The 20,548-nt window shown below is 42.1% G+C and overlaps 1 protein-coding gene across 33 annotated transcripts in view; it reads left to right on the top strand.

Moving 5' to 3' along the window:
- Window positions 1–18,822, top strand: part of ALPK1 (alpha kinase 1) — a 116,827-nt gene extending 98,005 nt beyond the window's left edge. For 18 of the 33 annotated variants that reach the window (XM_004010032.6, XM_012179492.5, XM_012179489.5 and 15 more), the window contains 9 exons: window positions 456–542; window positions 1,748–1,824; window positions 3,770–3,865; window positions 5,642–5,746; window positions 6,509–8,630; window positions 10,856–11,009; window positions 14,268–14,430; window positions 14,819–15,005; window positions 16,677–18,822. In XM_004010032.6, coding sequence (XP_004010081.3) covers window positions 456–542; window positions 1,748–1,824; window positions 3,770–3,865; window positions 5,642–5,746; window positions 6,509–8,630; window positions 10,856–11,009; window positions 14,268–14,430; window positions 14,819–15,005; window positions 16,677–16,876 — 3,191 coding nt within the window. In that variant the 3' untranslated portion in view covers window positions 16,877–18,822. Of the gene's footprint in view, window positions 1–455; window positions 543–1,747; window positions 1,825–3,769; window positions 3,866–5,641; window positions 5,747–6,508; window positions 8,631–10,855; window positions 11,010–11,150; window positions 11,232–14,267; window positions 14,431–14,818; window positions 15,006–16,676 lie in introns of those variants that run through there. The other 15 variants (XM_060416786.1, XM_060416781.1, XM_060416787.1 and 12 more) reach the window with 4 other exon arrangements.
- The last annotated feature ends 1,726 nt before the right edge of the window (window positions 18,823–20,548 follow it).

Below are 20,548 nucleotides of genomic sequence, written 5' to 3'. Positions count from 1 at the left end.
AGGTGTTCAGTCGTGTCTGACTGTTTAGGACCCTGTGGACTGTAGCTCACCAGGCTCCTCTGTCCGTGAATCTTTCCAGGCCAGAGTACTGAGGCAGGTAGCCATTTCCTACTCCAGGGGATCTTCCCGGTCCAGGGATCGAACCCGCATCTCTTGCATCTTCTGTATTGACAGGCAGATTCTCTACCACTAGCAAGAGTTGGCTGCTCTTATAAGGGACACAAGCAGAGCCCAGTTGGTTATGGGGAGAGGTGGGGACCAGGCAGGAGTCAACTCCTGTGAAGGCTTGTAGGTTATAGGTTAGACCTTATTCTACATACAGAGAAGAGATTGTCTACCGAATCTATGTCACGTGTTCATGAAGGCTTCCATGACCATAGTTTTATTTCACCAGGCTATTTCTGTAATAATTCAAGGCCAAAAACGTTTTCCTTTCCCCCTCTCTTTTATTGTAGGTACCTGGCTGTACGGAAATGAAAGCGACAAGGTCCTAGTGCAGTCAGTCTGCATACAGATAAGAGGGCAAATTCTGCAGAAGCTGGGTACGGTCATCCTCTCAGTCTCATTTACCAAGTCTGCCTAAGAGATTTCACTGTGGGCTTTTCTCACTGGATCTGGTTGATATTGTTCCACTTCCCTTAGTTTCCTCATCAAAAAGAGACTGACACTTAAGATGCCAGGAATATTATGAGCATTAACAAAACAAAATAGTTTTCTGTTGCGTTTTGTTAAAGAAACTTGCGTTTCTATATTGTGACTTTGCTTGGTAATATTTCTGGCATCTGGCTGTCAGTTCAGCAGGACTCCATGTGATAAGTGACGCTCTTACTCTAAACCTATGCTGATAACTGGGCTTCCCAGATGGCGCTAGTGGTGAAGAATCCACCTGCCAGTGCAGGAGATGCAAGAGACACGAGTTCAGTCTCTGGGTCAGGAAGATCCCCGGAGTAGGGAACGTCAGCCCACTCCAGTATTCTTCCCTGGAAAATTCCATGGACAGAAGAACCTGACAGGCCACGTGCAGTCCATGGGGCTGCAAAGAGTCAGATATGGCTGAGTGCACGCACACACCCTGATAACTTACCCATGTGTTCCTCGGAGGGTATTTCTGAATTTTGCTAGCAAAGCTTGCTGCTAAGTCACTTCAGTCGTATCCGACTCTGTGCAACGCCATAGACGGCAGCCCACCAGGCTCCCCTGTCCCTGGGATTCTCCAGGCAAGAACACTGGAGTGGGTTGCCATTTCCTTCTCCAATGCATGAAATGAAAAGTGAAAGTGAAGTCACTCAGTCGTATCCGACTCTTAGCCACCCCATGGACTGCAGCCTACCAGGCACCTCCATCCATGGGATTTTCCAGGCAAGAGTACTGGAGTGGGGTGCCATTGAGGACCTTAATTGTATTTTTAAATGCAAACTAATTGAAATTTTTAAACAGAAGGTGGTAATTGTTTTCTTGAACATAATGGAGATAATCATTTATATATTAATATATTTCATATGTACACATGTGATATGTAATATTTCTTACTGTTTCCCTGTGAAAGGGAAAAATTATCTGTATTAAACCAACCGGAAAAGCAGATTGTTGTTTTTCTAGCAGTTTACTATCTGCTCATTGCTGTCAATCTAGTCTAGTTGTAAATTTTCTTACAAAATGCAAAGTCATCTTTCTGTATTAATTTTTAAAAGTATTTTCTGACACAAGAGCACAGATACTAGCAATTTGTCCTGTCTCCTTTTTCCAGGGATGTGGTATGAAGCAGCAGAGTTAATATGGGCCTCGATCATGGGATACCTGACACTTCCTCAGCCAGATAAAAAGGTTGTTTGTCTCATATTTATTTTCTCATTTCCTATATTTGCCTTTGGTAAGTTATTACCTTATGGCACAATTGAGTTTATAATTTATCAATTTTATTGGTTATATTTGTGTTGATTCGTCTGGTTTATTGACGCCAAAGCCTTTGACTGTGTGGATCACAATACACTGTGGAAAATTCTGAAAGAGATGGGAATACAGACCACCTGACCTGCCTCTTGAGAAATCTGTATGCAGGTCAGGAAGCAGCAGTTAGAACTGGACATGGGACAACAGACTGGCTCCAAATCAGGAAAGGAGTACGTCAAGGCTGTATATTGTCACCCTGCTTATTTAACTTCTATGCAGAGTACATCATGAGAAACGCTGGGCTGGAAGAAGCACAAGCTGGAATCAAGATTGCCAGGAGAAATATCAATAACCTCAGATATGCAGATGACACCACCCTTATGGCAGAAAGTGAAGAGGAACTACAAAGCCTCTTGATGAAAGTGAAAGAGGAGAGTGAAAAAATTGGCTTAAAACTCAACATTCAGAAAATAAAGATTATGGCATCCGGTCCCATCACTTCATGGCAAATAGATGGGGAAACATTGGAAACAGTGACAGACTTTATTCTCTTGGGCTCCAAAATCACTGCAGATGGTGACTGCAGCCATGAAATTAAAAGATGCTTACTCCTTGGAAGGAAAGCTATGACCAACCTAGACAACATATTAAAAAACAGAAGTTAATTTGCCTACAAAGGTCCATCTAGTCAAAGCTATGGTTTTTCCAGTAGTCATGTATGGATGTAGGAGTTGGATTATAAAGAAAGCTGAGCGCCAAAGAATTGATGCTTTTGAATTGTGGTGTTGGAGAAGACTCTTGAGAGTCCCTTGGACAGCAAGGAGATCCAACCAGTCCATCCTGAAGGAGATCAGTCCTGGGTGTTTATTGGAAGGACTGATGCTGAAGCTGAGACTCCAATACTTTGGCCACTTGTTGCAAAGGACTGACTCATTGGAAAAGACCCTGATGCTGGGAGGAATTGGGGGCAGGAGGAGAAGGGGACGACAGAGGATGAGATGGCTGGATGGCATCACCAACTCAATGGACATGAGTTTGAGTGAACTCCAGGAGTTGGTGATGGACAGGGAGGCCTGGTGGGCTGCAGTCCATGGGGTCACGAAGAGTCAGACAGGACTGAGCACAAGCATGAATGAATGAACAGTAGGACCAGAAACATTTAAAAACTCCCTCTCTGTCTTGCTCATCCTTACTCACAACTAGACTCCTGGTATGTATTTAGTGTTTCTCTATATATTTGCAACTATCTGTTTGTATATTTATTTCTACTGATCCATTTATTTCTACTGGTATTGATTTTATTATATATTTAGCCTTTACCTCATTCCATAGCAAAGTTGGTATGGCTCAATTGCATTCTGTAAAATCATTCTCCTTTGGTTAAGTGGGAAAAGACCTCAGCCGTTTACATAGCATCTTTATTTGAGAAATTGAGAAGCAACATTAGCTTTCCTTGATGTACTCATCCTCTGTGACTGTGAGAACATTCTCCTCGTTAACTGAAGCTTTGGGTTATACATTTCCCTGAACTGTGTTAGCAACACTGCTGCCTACAATCCTTTTAACAACACAAATGGAGCTGGGGGTGGGAACTCTTGTTTGGGTCAGTTCTGTATACCTAACATTGTGGACAAGTTCATGTCGACGATCGAGCAAAGCCCTGCTAAGAAATAGCTGAGTTTATATTATGCCCATTCCTCAGGATGTGATCATCTTTCAAGCCCAGTGACATCCAGTCAAGAAGTATCTTCAGAGTCATAATAACAAATGATAATAATAAGCAATGGTTCATACGGAGGGCCAATCGTTGACTTTGGGACTTGAGAGCAAGAATTGACTGTAAGTTCCTCATCTGCGTTTTGTTTGTATTTCCTTGCAGGGCATTTCCACATCGCTAGGTATATTGGCAGACATCTTCGTCTCCATGAGCAAGAAAGATTATGAAAAGTTTAAAAGCAATCCTGACATTAACCTGGTAATCATCACTTGGCGAAACTACGGTGCAGAGTGGCATCACCTACAAAACTGTCAGTGTCATTCTTGGTTCATTCTCTCTCCAAGAGTCAGGGAGAGTATCTCCCTGTATCTCCCCTCACAGTATCTCACAGTGTCTCACAATATCTCCCCTCTTCGAGTAATGTGAACAAGCCTGAGGAACAGTTCCTATGCTGTCCCATTTGGCTGTATTACCCCAGCACCAGACCTACAGAGGTATTAGGGGAAAAAAAAGAATGAATGAAAAAATGAAATCAACGTGATAAATGCTTTGAACCCCATGATTTCCTTTCAGATTATCACAAAATTCAGTTTCTACACTTGAACTCTCTCAATGACAAAGTAAAAGGGTAATAACTTTAAGACTTTAATTACAGTCTGTTCAAATCAGGGCATCAGTTGCTTGTCCAGGCTCTTATCTGTAATAGTCATGATTATAAATATTTATTTATTGTTTTATAACTCAAGAAGTGTGTGTACATATGTATGTGAGCCACACGCACCACATCTACCTAGGCGTAAGGTAGAGCAGAAGGTGTCACTCCCATTTTAGAGGAAAGTAAACTGAGGTCTAGAGAAACTAGGTAACCTCCGCAACCTGCACAGTCAGTAAGAAAGAGAACTGGGAGCAGACACCAGATCTCTAACCAGTTCAGAGCATTGCACAGACATTGACTGCTTTCCTGCACTGCACTCAAATTGACATTTTAATAGTATCATCAACATTGCCTTTTTTTCAAATGCCAAAACTACAATTGTAACTGTACTCAGTACTAATTAGTGTAGCGTAAGAACACATATCAGAGAAGGCAATGGCAACACACTCTAGTACTCTTGCCTGGAAAATCCCAGGGACGGGGGAGCCTGGTGGGCTGCCGTCTATGAGGTCGCACAGAGTCGGACACGACTGAAGCAACTTAGCAGCAGCAGCAGCAGCAGCAAGAATACATATAGCTTGCGGCTTCTACTCTGAATCTTAGCAAAATGTTGCTTTTGCTATCAGACAGACCAAAACACAGGAAAGGGGTTATGTTCCTTGTCCAGTGACGTTATCTCTGAGGATTGTTTAAAATTGCAAACTGCCCTCCCGCCTTGGACCTCCTTGACCTCTTCTTACTGTATTTTTCTCTGGAACATTTATTGCCATCTCAAATATTACACACTTTACTTATTTTGTGTGTTTTTGATCCCCTCCCCTTAATAGAAAATAAGTTCATTGCAGGCTCACTGTCTCCTCTCTCCTTCGTGGCTAGAACAGCGCTTGGCACGTGGGACTATTCAATACATATTTCTGGAATAAATGAATGAATCTTGTTTGCTATGAAATTGTACATTAAAGCCTTCTTTGCCAAGAACAATGCATAAATCATTAGTGAATCTGACTGCAAAACGCTCAGAGTTCTGTGAACAGAGAGCTGCATGATCCTTTGAAGAAACTAGTCTGAATTACTTTGCGTGGGCAGGCAAACTACAAATGTTGGCACGTGTGAGGCTGTCTCTGTGGTGCGAGTTGGGGATGGATGGTGTATGGGTGTGGGGGAAAGGATGGTCAATGTCCTGGGGTCTTTGCCCACTTACTCTTTCTTGGCACTGTTCTGAAATGGTTGTGGTGAGGCGTAGGGCACCCCTCAGAATCTTGAAAGAAAAGCAAGGGAATTTTATAGCCTGTCTTTTGCTAATGGGTAAATAATTGTCAACAGTATACACTCGGCCTCTTGTTTTCTCACAATACACTTGGACTTCTGTTCCCTCGCAGCGCTTGCTGAAGGAGTTTGACCACCACTTGCTGTCAGCCGCTGAAGCCTGCAAGCTGGCGGCTGCCTTCAGCCCCTACACGCCCCTCTTCGTGCTCACAGCTATGGTAAGCAGGGCATAGCCCGTCCTTGCTCCTCTCCCCAGTGACAGACATCACCAGGGGGAGGGGAGAGTCGCACCTTAAGATAGGATTTGTGTGCATCACTAGGTAATTGTGAGCGGACTTCATGTATGTAGAGGTCAGATCAGCCAGAGTAGTGACATCCTGCTGATGGGGAGCTAAGTTACTGCAACCGGGGGATATGATGTCAGAATCACCTAAAAGCCCTTTCAAAATACATATTCTTGGGCTCTACCCTAAATCCACTACATGTAAAGGCCTGGGATTCTTACCCAGAAATCATTCATTATGGAATACCTCCCAGGTGATCCAAATATCCAGAGGGATTGGGAAGCCACAAGTCTATTGTTTTGACCATCAATAAACAAATTATGTGTTTGTATATAACAAAATTATTTCGTCCATGTCCCATGTATAGACTCTGTTTGCTGAAAATAACATTAGCAACAATGACAGCAATTTTATCATCTTTGATCAAAAGCATCAGGGCTACAGTAGGATGGAAGCTAAAACTAATTTCTTACCCCATTCGTGCCAACCAATCACATATGTCCTAGCCCCTTCTCCTGAGGCATCAAAAAGACCACAGGTCCCTGACTCAATGTTTATGTATTTTTATTAGAATATCCATGGCACATTTTTTTTAAATACTATTTCTAATATCTGTCCTCTAGGAATGGAAACTTTTCCTGATTCACTTCCAGTTTCTAATTCAGTGTCTGATTTTGTATCTGATATTTTCCTCAGAATATCCGTGGCACATGCCTCTTGTCATATAGTAGTTCTAAGGACTGTCCTCCAGGAATGAAAAATTCATATCTATGTGAAGCCAAAGAAGCCTTTGAAATTGGCCTCCTCACCAAGAAATGTGATGAACCAGTTACGGGAAAACAGGAGCTCCATAGTTTTCTTAAAGCTGCTTTTGGTCTCACCACTGTGCACCAAAGACTCTATGGGGAGATGGAGACCGTCCAAACAGCCAGTCAGCTCTGTAGTGAAGCTATGGGAAAGCTGTATACGTTCAGCAATTCCTCCAGAAGTCAGGAGAGAGAAGCTGTCTCTCAGGAAATCATGTCTGTTATCATCCGGGTGAAGGAACAGTTACAAGTTCAAAGCTTCTCAAATTTAGATGACAAGTCTTATGTTCCAGAGGGATTCAGGCGTGGGTCAGAGAAGCCCCTCTTACTTGGGCAAGTGGATTTCCCCAAAATCCTTGGAGCCTATTCACAGCACCACACTTCAGTGTGTGAAATATTTGAAAGCACGTGTGGAAACAACAAAAATAAACAGAAAGGTATGAAAACAGGAGTCTGTATCACGGATCTGAAAACAGAAACAAAAAACATAGATACCGTGAGTGCCACGGAGGACAAAGCACATTTTGAAAAAGGCATGGTGATATCTTCCTCCCAAATGGCAATGAACAGTCAGGAGAAACTCAGGAGGGCGGGAAGGAGAAACTGGGCCGGTTCTGATGCGTTTCGAGTCTCCGTGGATGAAGATGTGGAGACCGAAGCTGAGTCAACAGACCACAGCAGCGGTGGGGGAGCTGTCCTGAACAAGTCTCTGAGTGACAGCCCAAGCTCCAGTTCTTGGAGCAAGTTATCAGGGTACCAGTCTTCTACAAGCTGGGAGGAAGTGAATTATGTTGATGATATGTCCGCAGGAAGAGAGCTGAGCAAGGACGAGCATCTTGTGGACACGCAGTGTTCCACTGCCCTGTCAGACGAGCAGGAAGTGAATGGGGCGAGCAGAGCTGAGCACCCATTGTCTTCAGAGCTGCACGGTCTCTCTCTCCAGGTGCCCAGGGATGACAGTTTAGAGTCTTCTCAAGGTCAGCTGCACGAGTCCATGCCCTTGGCAACCTTCCCACCTCATAGCACAACAGACATTTCATTGGCCTCTGGTGGAGGGCGGTTTAAAGGAGGCATGCAGGAAGTTGGAAATGTGGGGTCCAGAAATACTTCTGCTCATTCCAGACCCTCATTTTGTTCTGCTTCTTGGACTTCTGATTCTGGTTGGCCTAAGAATGTGGCCTCATATCCTTCCATCCAAGAAGAAGAAACCTTTGAAACAATTGATGAGTTTCGAGATATCAACGGTGATGCCAAGGACGAGGATGAAGAAGAGAAGAGAGAAGAAATCAAAGGAGGCACAGGTCCTCCATTTAAAGATAGCCCCTGCTGGGTTGACCCGGAAGGAGAAATAGCAGAAAGAGCAGAGGATGTTCCCGTAGACTTCCACTCAGTCGTGGACGAGTCTCTGGACGAAAGTTCCACAGTAGCATGTAACTCTTACACTCCTCATTGGCTTGTTCAAAACCCTAACTCAGGAAAAAATGGTTGCTCAGTCAAAGAGCAGGGCATTGACCCTGATGCCTCCACGGTGGGTGAGGAGAGCCCACTGCTGGGCAGTGCAGATGTTCACACCACGAGCACACGTGGCTCCCCTAGACCGTGCACTTGGAAGCAGCCGCACATTCAGGGAGCCCAGATCCCCAGTTCCTCAGTAAGCAGTAAGACTTCCACCCCTGTCCTCAGCGAGGACTGCACTACCACGGAGGAAGCAAATGAACCTGGAAACCTGCTAAACTGCAGCCAGAACTCCAGCCTATCCTCACCTTGGTGGCTGAAATCACCGGCAATCTCCAGTGGTTCTTCTGAGGGAGAAAATCCATGGTCTTTTCTGAATTCCAGTGGAAGTTCTTTTGTTTCATTGCCAGGAATGACAAAGCAGGCGATCCTTGAGGCCCGCACCCTGCAGCCTGATGACTTTGAAAAACTCTTGGCAGGGGTGAGGCATGATTGGCTGTTCCAGAGACTGGAGCATACAGGCGTTTTTAAATCCAGCCAGCTCCACGGAGCACATAGTAAGTACACCCTTTCAGGAAGCAACTCTGTATGTTGAGGGCCCTCTGACGTTTCTGTTCCGTGGATCACTTAAAGCTCGTGAAAGGTATAGACAGCTGTGATGCTTTGTGAGTACACAGAGAAAGATGTAGTTCTGGGGCCTTCTTCACTCTGTGATGGACTCTAAAGGTTGCAAAGAATAGAGGCTCACTCAAGCTGCCTCATACATTGGAGATTTGCTACATAGGCAGTAAGGGAGGATCTTACCGACCGTGCGTGGGAGCAGTCATCAGTCAGGGTTTGAAACAGCTCTAGATGCCGTATATACTATCTCTCTCCTCTGTTGATTCTCATTGCCGCAGCTGGTTTTTCTGTTTCCCATTCAAAACTCCAGGGAATGGAGTTTGTCCTAGTTACACATCATCCTTCTAGTAGGTACTCGTCATGTTCACACCTTTGCTGAGTGGTTTCTTGCCAGGCTCTGCATTGATCACCTGCATTTAGCCGCTGCTTCCTGCCTCAGGAACAGCACAAGGAAGCCTGAGCTGGGGCCACCCAGCAGTCAGCGTGTCTAACGCAGCTTAGAAGCGGTGGAGAAGCTGGGGAGAAGACAAAAGAAGGTTCTTCTCTTAGCCCAGAGGATCACATTGTAATAGCCTCCAAGGTACTGAAGAATTATTTGAATGAGGAAAAAAACTATTGTAAAATGCCTTTCAGAGGAAACAAGCTATGTGGATTGCTAAGTACTGGATACTAATGTAGTAGTTCTCAACACTGGTACCACATGAGAATCTCCCAAGAGGCTTTTTAGCTCTTTAAATCTCCCAATGCCTCACCGCAGAGATTCCAGTCTCACGTGTCTATGGTGTGGGTCCAGGCATCTGTATTTTTTGAGCTCCCCAGTGATTTTTTGTATAAAGCCAATGTTACGAACTTCTGCTTCAAAGTATTTCAGTGTTTTACCTGGCACCTTGAAGTCAGACTAAAAGATCAAATTGTGGCCAGAAGAAGCAACATTTTCTAATAATAGGGTTTCCCTGCTTACTATGAGTTTATGCAGTTCCAAAGTCACATTTCTGAGAGTTAGGTAGCGGCTTTACTGTTTTGTCTGTGTGCCATTTTATGGGTGAAAAAGCACCTGGGAGGAAGCAAGCCCCAAAGTTGAAGAAACTGGACAAGTTATGCATCCTCTCCTTGCTCCTTCCCTTCATTCACTGCCCTTTCTACATGGGTGTGCAGAAAGAAACTGGACGAGTTATGCATCCTCTCCTTGCTCCTTCCCTTCATTCACTGCCCTTTCACATGGGTGTACATGCAGCCCACCTTCATTTCCTTCCCCGGCTTCTCTGAGTCACCCAACCCTGAGCATCATCTCTCCACAACCTCAGTCGTCTCCTTCCTCCCCACCCCAAACCTGTAGGCTTATCTCATTTTAAATATTCCCTTCTCCTGAGTCTCCTGTTCATTTATTCATTACCACAACCTAGTCTCTGGAGGTCCTTGTTCACTTTATTTTAACTTGGATCTCAAAATGTTGCATTTCTTTCTTAGGGTTCATGTTGGTCTTCCCCCTCAAAGAGATCCTTTTTTGCTTGCGCTGATCTTTCTTTCTTTAAGGTGAAAACAACCCTTATTTTTTCCTCATTATCTTTTTCTTTTTCAGTTGAGTTTTCATCTTTGTACAGTAGCTATATTTTCTCAGTAATTCCTGGAGTTTCCCAACTTAAAATATGTAAGAGAAAATCCGGTTGAACTTTCCTATGGAATCTAAGATCCCTGAAGTTGCCAGGAACTTTTGGAGAAAAATTATTCAACTTATTTCTATCTATATGATCTCACATAGGTAGCAGCCTCTTTTATTTGAGATTCCCAGATAATCAGAAGAAGTTGTATTCACATGGCACTTGTTCTAAGATGATCTCTGGGCTTTTGCTGTTTGAAAAGCCCCTTTTTTTCCATTACTTTCATAAAGAAGCTCTGGCCTTAATACCTTGCCATCACAAACAAGAGATTTTGTGAATCAAAGGCAATTTTCATTGTAATTTCTCAAACTTTGCCTTTTTATTGTACTTCACTAACGTTTTAGTAATAGTCATAGAACAGGATAAAATTTGAGAAAATATATTAAAAAATTGAATATGTCAAATGAACACAGATTGGTACCTGTGTTACAATTCATCTTATCTGTGAATTGCAAGATCTTTTTGAAAAATAAGGTCAGTATTCATCTTATCTTTTATTCAAGGTGCTCTTTTGTTAAAATATTCCAAGAAATCTGAACTGTGGACAGCCCAAGAAACTGTTGTATATTTGGGGGACTACCTACATGTGACAAAGAAAGGCAGACAAAGAAATGCATTTTGGGTACATCATCTTCATCAAGAAGAAACTCTGGGCAGGTATTGCTTGAAAACATATATAATAATGTGTAATGGCTTGATTTGTCCCTTCTGTTAAGTAATTGTTTATGAGACTATAAAAAGGCTGGAAAAAGTGGCTAAATGTTTTCTAATTCAGCTCCTTTTCCTCTTCCTCATTAGCTAATTAATAACAGTTACCATAGATGGTTGGATGGCATCACCGATTCAACAGACATGAACTTGGGCAAACTCCAGGAGATGGTGAAGGACAGGGAGGCCTAGTGTGCTGTAGTCTGTGGGGGTCACAAAGAGTCAGGCATGACTCAACTGAGCAACAACCACCATAGTCAGAGAACCCACATTATGTCAGCCATTGGGCTGGATGTTTTATGTACATGATTTTAAACCCCTTGGAGAACATTAACCCCATGGTACAGATAAGAAAAATAGAGTTTCTTGCCATATGACAAGTCAGAGAGTCTTGAACACTCTCATTGAAAATGCTGGCAAAAAAGGCTAGTTAAACCATGCAAGCCACACTTCTGATTAAATGAGTGAGCCTGGAAGAAACGGCACAAAACTCCTCTGAGGCCAGTAATGAAACATATTCAGGGTTATAAGTGAATGCTGATTCCTTAAGACACTTCTCTTTAGAGGTTTTGGGCAGGGGTGGGATGAGGGAGCAACTCGTGATAAAAGTTACGCATGAAAGGGGATGAGTTCAGAGACCACTGATATAAAGCATTGACTCAGGAATGACTATATCCTCAGAAACAAAAACAAAGGTTAATTTAAAAAATGCCATGTCACTGAAGCAAATAACCTACAAAGATTTTTTGCTTGGCCCTAATTCTTGATGACAACTTTAAGCAAAACTCACCTGCAAATTAGTGTTCACAGGTGGTCCTCGTTTGGTATAAGGCCTAATTTTATACCATATGCATATTTTAAAGAACCTATGGAGCAAGACTGTTAAAGTTGACCTTGCTCTTTTCCCAAATCCAAAAATTATTAGAAATAAATAGGAAGAGAAAAAGAGAGAAATCGGGAAATTCTTAAATAGTAGAAATACATTTCTTGAAAAGGATGTTGATAATAATAACAATAGTAAACATGTAAATTTCATGTGCCAGGCCCCTGTTTTAAGTCATTTATATATTAACTTAATCAATCCTTACAAAACCCAATGAGGTAGGTACTATTGTTATCCCCATCCTACAGATGAGGGAGCCGAGACACAGAGAGGTTAAGAAACCTCCCCAAGTTCGCACATCAAAGTGGTGGAGCCAGGTGATACAAGTATAATTGTGTACCCCCCCACCCCAAATTCGAGTTGAAGTTGTAACCCTGAGTAACTTAGACTGTGATCTTATTTGGAAATGAAGTCACTGCAGATGTAATTAATTAAGATGAGATCAAACTGGAGTAGGGTGGACCCAGAATCCGCTACGACCGGTGTCCTTATAAAAGAGAGGAAATTTGGAGATAGAAACATACAGGGAGGATGCATGTGAAAATTGTAGCTACATGGCCACCAAGCCAGAACCGTCTGGAAAAGTTGACAGCTCCTTCTCTTGCGTCTTCAGAGGGAGCATGACTCTGCTGACACCTTGACCTTGGACTTGTAGACTCTAGAACTATGAGGAATCAATTTCTGTTGCTTAAGCCACCCAGTTTGGACACTTTGTTACAGTAGTCTTAAGCAACTAACACACCAGGATACCTGATAGGAGGATCTGAGATGGGATATAAAAGAGAGAAAAAGAGACATGGAAGATGGAACAAGAGGGTCTAACATACATCTGATCAGAAAAGGATAACAGAGCAAATAGGAAAGAGTTATTATTTTAATAAATCATTTCTGATAGTTTTCCAAAATTGCCTAAATATATTAATCTTCAAATACAGGAATCACAGTGAATCCTGGATAATATAAAAAGTGTTATACATATATTAGGTGATGATAGAAAGCAAGTATTTGTAGAGATGAAGTAATCACAAAAGGAAGGGGGAGAGAAGGCTTCTGGTTGATCTGTTGACCTGTATAAGGTCATGTTGCAGGCAGTGAAAGATCTGGTTCCAGAGTCCATGCATTTTCCAGTATCCTGGCTGGCTTTCTTGACTTACCCACATCTGGTGAACTGCTACAACAAGTGGACACTTTCTCATATAAGGAGAAAATAAATCGGTATCACCCCTGGGTCGATGTATTCATCAGGGTTGTCCAGAAATGCAAAACCAATAAGATGTATATGTGTGTGTGTGTGTGTGTGTGTGTGTGTGTGTGCTGTGCTGTTCTTAGTCACTCAGTTGTGTCCAACCCTTTGTGACTCCGTAGACTACAACCAGGCTCCTCTGTCCATGGGGATTCTCCAAGCAAGAATACTGGAGTGGGTTGCCCTACCCTCCTCCAGAGGATCTTCCCAACCCAAGGATTGAACCTAGGTCTCCCACATTTCAGGCAGTTTCTTTACCATCTGAGCCACCAGGGAGGCCCAAGAATACTAGAGTGGGTGACCTATCCCTTCTCCAGGGGATCTTCACGACCCAGGAATCAAACTGGGGTCTCCCGCATTACAGAAGGATTCTTTACCAGCTGAGCTACCAGGGAAGCCCATATGTATGTGCGTGTGTGTGTGTGTGTGTGTGTGTGTGTGTGTATACAGAGATTTATTATTAGGAGTTGACTCACATAATTATGGATGCTCTCAAGTTTCAGCATCTACTGTTGACTGGATATTCAGGAGAGCTGACGATCTATAGTTCCAGCCCAAATACCAGCGGGATTGAGGCCCAGGAGGAGATGATGTTTCAGTTCAAGTCCAAAAGCAGGAAAAGACCAGTGTCCTGGATCAGAGGCAGTCAGCAAGAAGAATTCTCTCTTACTTGAAATAAGCTCAGCCTTCTGTTCCATTTGGCTCTTCAGTTGATTGGCTGAGGCTCACCCACACTAGGGAGGGCAATCTTCTTTACTCAGTCTACTGATGTAAACATTAGACTCATCCAAAACACCCTCACAGAAACACTGTGAATAGTGTTTGACCAAATATTCGGGCACCCCATGGTCAAATCGAGATGACACATAAACTTAACCATCAGGCAGCTAGTATGAATTGTGTGCCATTGTTCAGGTGGCGCTTACAAAACTATCTGAGTCATGAGATAAGATGATATTAACTAAGATAGAAAAAAAGTAACGTCTTTCAAGCATTTTTGCATCTCTCTCTTAGTCTCTTCTCTCTTACTCTAGAGTAGGATCACTGTGCATCTCTTTCTGTGGCTTTTCTGCATTCACAGATACGTTGGGAAAGAATATAAGGAGCAGAAGGGGCTCTGGCACCACTTCACTGATGTGGAGAGGCAGATGACCGCACAGCACTACGTGACGGAATTTAACAAGAGACTTTACGAGCAGAAGATTCACACGCAGATCTTCTACATACCAGCCTCAGTATTGCTGGTAAGATTAAAGAAATCAGGGGCATGATTAAACAGGTCTAGAAATATATCTGGGGGCTTCCCAGGTGGCACAGTGGTAAAGAATCTACCTGCCAATGCAGGAGACTTGGGTTCAACTCCTGGGTCGGGAAGATCCCCTGGAGAAGGAAATGGCAACCCACTCCAGTATTCTTGCCTGGAGAATCCCATGGACAGAGGAGTCTGGTGGGCTGAAGTCCATGGGGTCGCAAAAGAGTTGGCCATGACTTAGGGAGAGAACAGCAACAGTGCTCCTAAGTAGCAAAGCCTGAGTTCAAAGGCTGAGATCTACTGACCTCAAAGTGAGATCTACTGACCTCGAAACCCATGGCTTTCACCATTGTTATACATCTCCTGTTTCTATTTTTCAGATCTTAGAAGGCAAGACAATAAAAGGATGTGTCAGTGTGGAACCTTACATGCTAGGGGAATTTGTAAAATTATCAAATAACACAAAAGTGGTGAAAACAGAATACAAAGCCACAGAATACGGCTTGGCTTATGGCCACTTTTCTTACGAATTTTCCAATCATAGAGATGTTGTGGTTGATTTACAAGGTATGTGAAACTGGGAATTATTTTTTGTGTTAGGATTATTTATATGTTAATATGAGGTTTTATAACTAGTGCTTCCCTGGTGGCTCAGACAGTAAAGCGTCTGCCTGCAATGCGGAAGACCCGGGTTCAATCCCTGGGTCAGGAAGATCCCCTAGAGAAGGAAATGGCACTCCACTCCAGCACTCTTGCCTGGAAAATCCCATGGACGGAGGAGCCTGATAGGCTACAGTCCATGGGGTCACAAAGAGTCGGACACAACTGAGCGACTTCACTTTCTTTCTTTCTTTTGCTGCTGCTGCTGCTAAGTCGCTTCAGTCGTGTCCAACTCTGTGCGACCCCATAGATGGCAGCCCACCAGGCTCCCCCGTCCCTGGGATTCTCCAGGCAAGAACACTGGAGGGGATTGCCATTTCCTTCTCCAAAGCATGAGTCATTATTTAATAGGTTGTTTAGTGCACAGGCTACTATTTGGAATTAACCAGTCTTGCTGTAGATAGCAAATGACGGATGGGAAATTTTTCTAAAGCTTCTACAAGTGTCTGAGGGCATCAGATAATCAGTGAGGAGATCTGGCTCACATTTTGTTGGGCTTAATTCTAGAGCAAATCCATAACAGTTTTCTTTTTTAATTTTACTCCGGTGGATTTGGGTGATGCAGGTTTCTTAGGATTGTGTGTTTTAGTATGTCAAAACACACTTTCTTTGCTCTAGCCCTTTACCTTCACTACAGGTGTGATATTGGGTTTCATAAGTGGGATCGTTATGGAACAGCAAGCTGTATACCTAAATCTAGCTTCCTTTAAAATCTGCATTAATATGTAAATTTTGTTTTAGTTTGGTATTTTATCTAACAGAATTATTAGCCATCATTCTGTATTTTATTTAAATGATAAATGAGTTTTGTTATGATTATTTCTAATAATAATCCTCCAAGATGTTTCTATCCCCCATCCACCACATTTATCATCACTCTGTATTATGTATTTTGCTTACTTACATCATTTCTTGATCTTCACAAGAATGTGACACCGAGTACAGAGATTTTTTTACTAACTTGTTCACAAAACACAACAGTGTTTTGTGCAGTGTGTACACTCAATAAATATTTGTTAAATGAACAGAGGAATGTATGAATTGATGAGTAAGGCATTAAAGAAACTTCTGAATCATGAAAGAAAAATATTCAGTGTGATTTAATAATTACACTAAGTGCATGCTATTGCTGATTCCTTGAAAACTGGTTGTCTGGGCATGTCATATTTGACAAATTTAATTACCCAATATTCAGTTCTTCTTAGACCAATAATTGGAATATGCCACACCAGATCCCTTAGCAGAAATTTATTATTCTTCAACCACAGGGCTTCCCTTGTGGCTCAGCTGGTAAAGAATCCACCTGCAATGAGGGAGACCTGGGTTCGATCCCTGGGTTGGGAAGATCCCCTGGAGAAGGGAAAGGCTACCCACTCCAGTACTCTGGCCTGGAGAATTCCATGGACTGTGTAGCCCATGGGGTCGCAAAGTGTTGGACACAACTAAGCGGCTTTCACACAATAGGATGACCAAGTTACCAAATGTCTATTTCACTGTATGTATATTACATTTTTTCTGAAACACTTTGCTGAAATTTATAGAGGATTTAATTCTCAGACATATTTGTTTCTTTTTTAGGTTGGGTGACTGGGAATGGAAAAGGGCTCATCTACCTCACAGATCCCCAGATTCACTCAGTTGATCAGAAAGATGTCACTACCAATTTTGGAAAGAAAGGAATTTTCTACTTCTTTAATAACCAGCATGTGGAATGTAATGAAATATGCCATCGTCTTTCTTTGACAAGACCTTCGATTGAGAAACCAAACAATCCATAGACTATCTGGAGTGGTAATGACCACTCAGTGCTGCTCACCAATGCTGGGCTCTCCTCTCCATCCAGACACACAAATGATGGCGCAGCCTGGTCCTTGGTTCCGGTGGGCCATGGGACTGGCTAGCCAATAATTTTTGAGAGGAATTGAAGAGTATCTTCTTCAGGCCGATATTCAGCTGCCAGGCAGCACTCTATAGAGTCTCTCCCTCTGCACAATTGCCAAGAATACATCAGAAGTCCCACAATGAGAAGAACTCAGGAAAGAGCTCCAGTTGACCCATGATGAACACGAAGCACATATGAGAAATAAGCTTTTCTAGCTGAAGCCATCGAGATTTGGGGACTTTAGTCACTGTCCATCAAGATTGATACTTTTAGCATTTTTCTTATTGATTTAGGAATTCTTTATAGATATATATTAAAGATTCAGGCCTTTGTGGTATGCATTCCAATTTTTTATCTTTTGACTTTGTAAGAAACTTTCTTTTCCATGCAGAATTTGTTTTATGCTGGTGAATTCGTCAGTCTTTTATGGTTTCTAGGTTATACGTCAGCCATAGAGCTTCACTACTCTGAATTTTGTCATTCCTTTTTCTCTTTTATTTTTTTAATATTTATTTGCTTTTAATTGATTGATAATTGCTTTACAGAATTGGGTTAATTTCTGTCATACCTCAATATGAATTAACCATGCTGCTGCTGCTAAGTCGCTTCAGTCGTGTCCAACTCTGTGCGACCCCATAGATGGCAACCCACCAGGCTCCCCCATCCCTGGGATTCCTCAGGCAAGAACACTGGAGTGGGTTGCCATTTCCTTCTCTGATGCATGAAAGTGAAAAGTGAAAGTGAAGTTGCTCAGTCGTGTCTGACTCTTCACGACCCCATAGGACTGTAGCCTACCAGGCTCCTCCATCCTTGGGATTTTCCAGGCAAGAGTACTGGAATGGAGTGCCATTTCCTTTTCCAGAATTAACCATAGGTGTACCTATGTCTCCTCCCTCTTGAGTCTCCCTCCCACCTCCTGCCATTTCCACCCTGTCTAGGTTATTCCAGAGCCCCATTTTGAGTTCTGTGAGTCATACAGCAAATTCCCATTGGCTGTCTATTCACGTATGGTAGTATATATGCATCCGGGCCACTCTCTCCATTTTTCTCACCCTCTCCATCTTCTCCCCTGACTCTTGTCCATAAGTCTGTTCTGCATGTCTGGGGTTTTGTTATTTGTAACCCTTAATATTTTCTTCTAGCACATTCACACTTGCAGGAGGTGTCAGGGAGATGGTCACGACAGTCCGCGCTTGCACCACCCGGATGTGCTGCTCCATACAGGTTTGGAGAGCAGCGCTTCCATGCTCTTGCTGGAGCTTACAAAAGAGATGGGTGAGATACTCCCTCACTGTCCTTAGTCTTTGGGACTGCACCTGGTACACACTCTCTCCTTCCTCCACTACTCATTCTCAATTTCTCTTAACTATCACCTCAACAAATCTTAGTGCCTTATCCAGTGATGTAACTCAGCCCTACGCACATGAACATCCTGAGTTCTGAATTCCAGGTAGGTGCGCCTTTCTTAGTTTGAGGTTACTGCACGTGTCTGTTTACAATTGCAGCTAGAGCTGCTGAGAGCCATTCGGTTCTCTTGCTGTGAACACAGTTGACGGACGCCTCTAGCCTGCCTCATCTGGATCCACCACTGTGTGCGCTCAGCCAGTGACTGAGTGAGACGTGGATGCCAGGCTCAAAATGCTTCTGACAGGTGAGGGCACAAAACCTTCCCACTGGCCGGACCAAAACTTCCTCAGAGCTCTGCTGTAATCTCTGCTGGGACTGCTCCTCTGTTTGCCCTCGCACACTGCCAGACCTCCATCATGGTCCCCCTGCATACTGCTGTTCTCTCTCATTTACCCCTTACAGTCATTTCCCTCAATAAATGCCTTGTATGTTTTATATTCCTTCTCGGCATTTGCTTCTTGAAAACCCCAAACTTCATTAAAGAAAATTAAAAATTTTTATCCTATTAACAAAATAAAGGGGAAAATTCATAATTTCAAAGATGCAGAAAGATTATTTAATAAGGTTGAAAATCAATTTATGGTTAAGAAAAGCTCTTTGCAAATTAGACATAAAGAAAAACTTCCTGAATCTGAAAAAAAGGTATTTTAACTTTTCTTTTGAACAGCAATATATATCATAATTAAGAGTGAAACACTTAAAATTTTCATTTGAGAAAGGGAACAAGCAAATGTGCTTACTATCCCAACCCTATCCACATCTGGAAAAATCAGAATATATGTATTTACATATATATAGTCTCTGCCCCTGATTCCTGGCACAGAGCTCTTAAATCCCTTGGAATTTACTGATAGGCTGGTCTCTTGTTGTAATGAGGTGACTCTATACCTCTATAATAAATCAATAATAAAGTAACATTTTGGGGACAATTAGGGATTTTTTAGTTTGTGTTGAGTATTCGATAAAAGTTAATGAAGTGATGTATTTTAAAAATACAAAAGCCAAAGAGAAGTGGAGAAATGAAAGAAGCTTGGCTCTTTCTCGATAGTGTTGAAGCGAGGAGAAGGGTATATAAGGATTCATTACACTAATCTTTCCCCTTTTATATATATTTTTAAATCTCCACAAAAATTTTTTAAAATATGAGATCGTATAAAGGAAAAAATATCAAGAAAAATTCAATATATGTTGGACTGAGTAATTCTACTTCTACAAACCTCTAATGAGGAAATAAACAGAAATGTGAACAAATTCTTATATACAACTGAGTCTATCATAACTTTGCTTATGATAGTAAAAAACAATTTTTCAACAGCAGAGAAATAGTTTTATATATTTAATTTATCCATATGACTATTATTCATTCATTTAAATTGTATATTTTTTAAAATATTTAATTACATACAAACTTTGAAGTAAAAAAGCAATCTTTAAAACAGCATCATACTATTGATCATAATTTCAGTATATATATATATAAATAGAAAAAACAATATATGTATAATACATGGAAATCTTCATTGTATTTTTCCCTGGCTAGTGAATTTGTGGTAGGGAACTTTATTTTCTTCTCATCTATTTTTTTCCAAGCTTTCTGCAATAAGCATGTATTACTTATTACCAAAAAATAGTATTTAATGAGAAATTCAAATGATTCTCTTTTTCAATAGAAAACCCACATTATCGGACGATCATATAGTGCTTTCTGCTTTAGCCCATTGCTACACCCAGTCTTGTAATACGTTCTTTAGGAACACCGAGCTGCTTATCATGTCCATTTGTAATCCACCCTGCCTCCTTCCACCCCAGCACGAAGACGCTTCGTGACTTGATAAGTGTTTTCGTGTTTTTCTTATACCAACGGGGACAATTACCCCCTATATCTTCTCATCCTTGAATACTCACCTCAACCAACACCTCCTTCAGAAAATCCTTCCTGATATCCATCACCCTTGGATATCCCACTAGCTCAGTGACTTTCCACCAGCTCGGTGACTTACCCCCTGTGACCTCCCCAAATAGCTATACAACTATCACTGCGAAGGCTCAGTTATCATGGAAGCTAATACACTCTTGCATCACATTACCTACACTATAGGTAAATTATAATTATCTGTTGTATTATTTATGTTTTGCTACATGACAAATTACCCCAAAACTT

This window comes from Ovis aries, chromosome 6 (assembly GCF_016772045.2).
Source record: "Ovis aries strain OAR_USU_Benz2616 breed Rambouillet chromosome 6, ARS-UI_Ramb_v3.0, whole genome shotgun sequence".
Lineage (NCBI taxonomy): Eukaryota > Metazoa > Chordata > Mammalia > Artiodactyla > Bovidae > Ovis > Ovis aries.
The sequence above is the reverse complement of the archived record's forward strand: the minus strand, read 5'-3'. Positions and strand labels throughout refer to the sequence as shown.